Consider the following 7,484-nt stretch of genomic DNA (forward strand, 5'->3'; position numbering starts at 1 on the left):
TATGGGTACTGTATCTAAATATATTTTATATTGTATATTGCCTGTGGGATGTTTTATATTATATTCAAGTTAAAATTCAAATTACTATAATAGTCCGTGTATGTTATAAATACTGTATTTTAAAATATTTACGCGTTCATTTCTGATATGTATTCAAATATACTGTAATTAGAATCGGCACTAAAAGTTGACTTATAGTACAATTAGTCTGCAATAAATAAGTTAACTTCATTATTATAACAAACTGATAAATTAATTATTTATATTAGTTATAATAATTAGTCTTGTTATAAAATCAAAAGAACACATTTAAATTTTCAGTATAATCACATCAATACATGTTAGTAGCAATGTCATTATGATTTTCTTTTTAAAAATTTTGTTATATTGATTGTATTCTTATGTGGAAATAAATTTGAAGTTATAGCTTCAACTGAAATTTATTCAAATTTCTTTTTGGAAACTTTCACTGTGATGAGTAATGTACATCATTTAGTCACTCGTTTAAACATTTTACTATCGAGTTTCATTTATGAAACTACGTTGTAGCACTTAATTTACTAATTCTTCTGTAACAACTTATCGATGCTTGCCATATCAAACACTTTTGTTTCACAAATGCAGTCTAATACTTAAAAGATATGGCATTAGACAGTTGTTTGTGAAATAAAAGGGTTTGTTTGACAAGAAAAGCGTTAACATTGACTAATATTACTTATTACAAAAAATTGTAAAACGTTTTACTATATTTAAAATTATACAACGTTATATTAATCTTATAAACTAGAAATGAAATAATAATTTAATGTTGCAGCAATGAAAATAACGATACAAATTGGTGAATCGAAACCTTTTAGAAAGTTCGGATCTCGATTATATTCGACTCCTGTTCCAGGATGCGAAAGATTTTTAAGACTCAGCGATGAATATCTCGAATGCGTTCTTAGAACTTTAACTGCCACTGATTATCATCCCGTAGGAACGTGTAAAATGGGTGCTTTAGACGATCCGACAGCCGTTGTTGATCCCGAATTGAGGTTTGTATTGTAATTATAAACAATAATAGCGTGGACACAAGTAATTTTCATAGTTTCGGTCTTCATTGCTCTTGTCAAATAAGTAGAAAAGACGAGAGTATTGGTATAATAAAGATTGCAAATGTTATGAATTGTCACGCAGTTAATTGTTTATAATGCTTTGAAATGTTGATGCTGTACAAAAAGCTGCCATTGAATGCCAGTCAAACGTTAGATGTCAAGATGGGCATATTCTCAACTTAAATTGTTCTTGCAAATCCTGACAGATTTTTATATGTGCTTTTGATAAATATTATTGATTATACCGCAAATTTTATTAACTGTTTCTTGAAAACAAATGAATCAACGTGATATTTAAATGAGAAACATTGTCAGTTTTTGTCGCCCTAAACCGGTTTGCCGAACGTGATAAGAGGACTGAATTAGGCCATAAGTTCATAATTTCCGATTCCATATTTTATAAATGTTTTATTCTTTCCTAGTAATGAAATACGAACACCATAAAAGTATATATGGGATTTACTTCAAGCAGATAGAAAATTGTACTGCTAATTCTCGGTTATTACATTCCAGTGGTTATTCGTAAAAATTTATTTGGATGAAAAGATTGAATTCTGAATGAATTCTAATTAGTTGAAAGTGTATAATATATATTTAAAACAAATTTATTCTTTAATTATGATCACAAGCATCGAAAGTTAGAAACGTTTTTACCTTATAGAATTTTTTAAAGAAAAAATTGAACTTTTAATCGTAATTACACGAATAAAATTATAAACTATGGTACATTTTGTTTTACAATTACTTTTCCAAGTATCCTGTATTGTTTTTTCAATAATATAAAGTAACAAAACGATGTGTACAAGATAAGATCGTTCAATGATATCATTTCACTTCCAAGTTGGACAAATTGTTATTTTTTCCTGATCAAACGATTTTGCGAAATTGTTAGGATATCCACCTTATGAAAAAATTCGTGAAAAATATTAATTATTAATATAATTCCTTTAACTTTAGAAATTATTACAGTAATCATATTTTAATTTGAAGATAATGAATAAAACTTTAATTTCTCAAAAGAAATAAATAATTATCGTGAATAGATTTTTATTTTTAAATTTTTTCCGTTTTATTGTACTTCTAATTTGAACTTTTGAAAAAGTATTTACATTATTATTTAATTTAACTTTATAATTACAAAATACCAATTATACATAAAAGCCCAATACGGAAGTAATAACGTTATCGTAGTTGTTTAATAAATATTTAATGAGCTTTCATCGTGTTTTTAGTTTGAAAAACATTTATATTGTCTAAACATAAAGTAAGAGGAAAGTATTTTACTAAATAGAATATCAAATTTTATAATGAAATGTTACCAATAATAGTTTATTTCAGTAATATCGTGGTTAAATATATTTCCTATTTTTGTTTAATAAAATATACAATGATGTTAGCATAACATCTCATAATCAGGTTCTCAGAATATTTTTGTATTATACGTTTAATAACCGTATATTATAACATTTGAAATTTACTTTAAATTTGAATTAATATTTTTATGTATTTTCCATTCCATCTGTTATATATAACAGAGGGAAAGTATGGCGATCCGCAAAAATGTCCCCCTCAAACTTTTACATTTTTGAATTTAGAACACTTTGAAACGTCTAGAAATGCAAAAAATTCCTGGATAATTTCTGTGTGTATGGATGTTAGTGTGTGCGGGGAGAACGATTTTGTTCACCCTGTTTGAAGCTTAATAACTTCCGTGCTTTTTGTCGAAAATTTCTGAAATTTTGCACGAAAGCTTCTGTGTTAGAGCGATTGAGGCTTTTAAATTTTGGTGGTTAAAAGTCGAAGAGATGGGGAGATAATGGGCTCGTGTGTATCGCCAATAGGGTTGAACTTAATGACGATTTTACTCGTTATTAGCATTTACAATTTTTTATAAAACTCATCCCTACCTCAAAATTACGTTTTTTTTTCTTTTTTTCTGTTTATAATAAAAATATAAGAAGTTTTTAATAAAATATGATAACAGATGGTGCCACCAAATGTTTCCGGGAAAGTTAAACAACTCATTGCTGTATTTTTTCTCCTGAATTCTAATTCGTGATACTTCATGAATTATAAAACTTGACTAAGTGCACATATATAGGTGATAGAGGAGCCAAAAGTTAGTTAATCGTAACTGGTTCTTAATATAAACTTAAAAATATATTTCGGTTAACTGACTTTTGGGTCTTCCTGTATATAGGCTATATCATTAACGTTTTAAATGAGAGATACTCGAGACGTCATCAAATTTGAATAATTTGAAAATCTTGTTTAAATTACCGAATGTCGAAACCCCAAGGAAATGACACGTCACACATAATTACAATTTTCTAAAATATCCAATGAAATATCGAAATTCTCTGAGAGAAATGTCAAATTTGATTTCACTTAAAATATATTTAGATTAGAATTTAATACAATATACTCGATCTTATTAAACTTATTAAAATATATATATATTAATAGCCCCATTAATTATAATTTTTTAAAAAATCTTTATAAAGTGTATTTTTTTAAACTTTGAACGGTTTTCTTTATTAATTAACTGTAATAATTACGAAGTNTGTATATTGTAAATTGTAATTTAAAAATATAAAACGAACTTATTCTTTAATGTTTATTTTGCTTTCTGAAATATGAAATTATTTTCAGAGTAAAGGGAGTATCGGGATTAAGAGTAGTCGATGCATCCGTTATGCCCACAATTCCTTCTGGAAATACCAATGCTCCAACGATTATGATTGCGGAAAAAGCTGCTGATATGATTTTAGGCGATGAAAATAACATGTATTCTAAATAAAGATAAATAAAAAATTAGTTTCAGTTTAGTACGAATTGTTTTTAATTAATTATTTTATAAAAACTAATGGTTTACATTTAGAAAATTATTATATTATAAAATATATAACACTGAAACTAATGTTCATAAAAAATTAAATGTTCGTGTTATATGTCATCGCATTAATACACGTTTTTCAGTTTTATTTGTCTTCTGGCTGACATTGTTCATAAAATTTATGAACAATATCAGCAATTTAATACCAATTATAATGTTTTTAAATTGTATATATGTTTATGAAACATAAAAGAGTAAGTACTGTTTTACATGTACAGTATCCTTTAAGGCTTCGAACATGTTTTTAATGTAGACTGTCCGGCCTCGGGCAGTATTTATTAAAAAAATAAAAACTAAAAGAAAAACTTTCTTAAATCAATCGCATTCTGAAGATAAATGAACCATGAGACACTGATTTATGTCGAGAAACTTAACAACTACACCAATACTATAGCAGTAGAGCATGTAAATGCAATAACTTAAAATTGATTCCTGAAAATCAGGAATCAATTTTAATTTATCGCATTTACATGAAATTGCAATCGAAAAATTTTGATTTCATTCTGTATGAAATTATCAAAATTTCATGTAGAATTAATTTCACAAACTTAAATTTTTAAATATTACATGCTTAAAAGTAGTCACCTCGTTGCCTTTTCTCGTCAGTCAAGATAAACGAAAATAAATTTAATTTTAAAATTATAATTAAAGTCAGTTTGTTGAAATAGCAGTTATGATTTATTCAGTTTCATTGTTCATGAATACAACTTTTTACGACTTATCATTCTTTGTAGGCTACTTCGTCGCCAAATTAAAAAAAATTAAAACAAAAAATAGCTAATTAAAATAACAATTTTTAAAACTTAGAACTGGTATCTACACAGACTGTTCTTTTTTTTCCATTTATACCATATCGTGACTGTACAGCTTTTTTCCACTAAAAGTAGTTGCAGGTAAATGTAGATATTCAGCTGTGCCTAGTGATGAATCTTTATAAAATATTTTCAATGTCTTTAATATTCAGTCTAAGCGAAGACTTCATAATTTCAGAAATTATGGAGTATTCGCTTGCAAATAAAGAATTAACCAAAATTAATGGAATTTTCAGAATAACTTATTTGTATATATAAGATAAGCTGTATAGTTTTTGGTATAGATATATCAGGTGTTTAAATAAAATATAAGAAAGGCTTAGTTCTTAATTCAACAGATGTCCTTTTTACGAACACGCATTTTGTTTAAGGCAAAAAAGCATGCGTAAATACTTTGTTATCGTTTCTTTTATGCGTGCTTTTTAGTGATGCAACGAATATTCCGTTACTATTCGGCCGAATACCGAATACTTAGAAAAGGAGTAATAAATAACAAAAACACAGTAAATTAATCATTTTGGTAACTTTTATTAACGCTGAACATGCATTTCAAGTTCGAGAAAGCGCAATTTTTTGCTTATTTATGTAAAAGATCAAAGGAAAAGTAATATAACTAAGTTATTTTTTTAAGATATCAAAAAAGGTAACAAATTAAGTGAAAACTACCTTCTTATTATGTAGTTTAGTCATCTATATACTTGTATATAAAAGAACAAGTCCTGATAGGATAATTAACGCAGAGCCAAACTACTGGTGCTAGAATCTTAAAAATTTCAGGGTGTGTTCCTTTTGTGAAGTTTAGGTGTGCTAAGAAAAGATTTTACGAAATTCAACTCTAAAGGGGTGAAAAGGGTAAAAAATTTGTATGAAAATTTTTACTGCGTAGGCACATTAGATAGAAACTTAGGTCATAAAACATGAAAAAAATAATTAATTAATGATCTGTAAAGCGTTTTTATGACACCATTCCTTATTATTGTGAAAACCTGAGGGCCCTAGGCCTCATTTAATAATTTTTATTAAATATGCTTAAATATTCACACAAAATAATACTTCGTTTTTGGTGAAAAATTGGTGTTTTAGTCGTGAGAAAGGATCGATAACAGATGCTACTTCCGTTAAAGGAAGTCCGTACATCCTCTGTTTTTCCCTTATCCGTTAAAAATCTCGCTCAGATGGGAAATGGCTACCCCTCATTCGTCCCCCTTTTCGTCGGTTCTCACGAAGAGCTACTGGACGATGATTGGACAAAAATTTTGAAATAAAAGGAGAAATTAGTCAGAATTGGGAGCTCAGCGAGAGTTCTTCGACAGATCCGAAGCATACAAACTCCACATACGTCTTTCCTCCTGATGGCCAACGCCCATAACGGAGTCAGATAGACTAAGTCCCGAGTCTACTCTGGAAAGAAGTAATATTTTATATTTTGTGCACGAATTGATCTCCCATACGAAAGTAATATGAACTCTATCTACAAGGTGTCCTATATCTACAGAAACGAAGACGACAACTAACAGGTCGTATGTTTAGAATCATTTGTGAGCTCTCTCTCTCGAACGCGCATTAGCTTAGATTAAGCCGTAGTCTATAGCTTGTCGTATAAACTTGTATTTGGTTATTTGTATTCGTTGTTTGTTTGAGTTTTATTAAATTTTACTTTTGTTTATTATATAAAAATGTCTCTTAATTGGGTGTCCGAATCAGATCGCATACGCGTGTTTGTCCGCGCATCAATAAATTGACAAACTGGTGTCGGGAACCTGACGAACGTCTGAACTTCGCCGTTCAGATCATTTTAAAATACGCTCTCCTATGTAAACTTTTAGGATCGGATCTCTCGATCTGAAACCTGGAGAACTAGTTTTACCAACTGGGTGCCGAATAAGTGGTACTAACGAATTAGTGTACCCCCGGCTGATCTCACATTATTAACTTGAAAATTAAATTAACTTTTTTGTTTCATTGTAGAAAATTATTTATCATAACTGAAATTCCAGACAGCTTGGTACCTAAATGGCCCCAGGCTTTCGCCCGTGCACGCTAAGTGACTTTCATTACAAGAATTTAGTTTCCGAAATCTATGAGAACAATTATTTGGCATTGACGGCCGCGAATTTCGCGCCAATAAGCTGCCTCGACTTGTTCGATTATGTTATCAACTCAATTTCATATTTATTTTCACATTTTCACTTCACGATCCTTCTCTGTTCTTTTTCTGTTATTTACACGTGTAGGTCATTTGATATCATCATTTATCACATACTGCCATGACGCTCGTGTCTGTCCGCTACAACTGTCAACTGTCTTCTCTGCCAAATTGGCACCGTGTATATAAATATTGTTTTTATTGTTTCAATAAATGCGATGCATCCGCTCAGGAGAGCCTAGCCCTTCCTTCCACTCTCTACCCCTTCTCCCCCCTCCTATTTACCTTACCCCTCTTTCCTCTCTACCCTTCTAATACTTTCCCACACCTACCCTCTCTCCCCACCTTGTCTTACTTCCCGGGCTAAGTCGAAAGATAGCCAGGGCCGTGTTCAGTAACGCAGAACAACTAAGAATTCTGAGTGGCTTAGTGGGCGGAGCTAAGAATTCTGAGTGGCTTAGTGGGCGGAGCTAAGAATGTTCTGCCAAATGAGCATTATTGAACGACTATTCTTTGTTAGACAGCTAGGTAAA

General features: G+C 29.9%; 1 protein-coding gene across 1 annotated transcript in view; it reads left to right on the forward strand.

Moving 5' to 3' along the window:
* Nucleotides 1-3,897, forward strand: part of LOC111628894 (glucose dehydrogenase [FAD, quinone]-like) — a 38,608-nt gene extending 34,711 nt beyond the window's left edge. Inside the window, exons 10-11 of the mRNA XM_023372752.1 lie at nt 815-1,037; nt 3,750-3,897. Of these exons, the coding sequence (XP_023228520.1) occupies nt 815-1,037; nt 3,750-3,897 (371 nt within the window). The remainder of the gene's footprint in view (nt 1-814; nt 1,038-3,749) is intronic.
* Nucleotides 3,898-7,484: the final 3,587 nt, after the last annotated feature.

This window comes from Centruroides sculpturatus, unplaced genomic scaffold (assembly GCF_000671375.1).
Source record: "Centruroides sculpturatus isolate CEXI.00-Female unplaced genomic scaffold, Cexi_2.0 scaffold359, whole genome shotgun sequence".
Classification (NCBI taxonomy): domain Eukaryota; kingdom Metazoa; phylum Arthropoda; class Arachnida; order Scorpiones; family Buthidae; genus Centruroides; species Centruroides sculpturatus.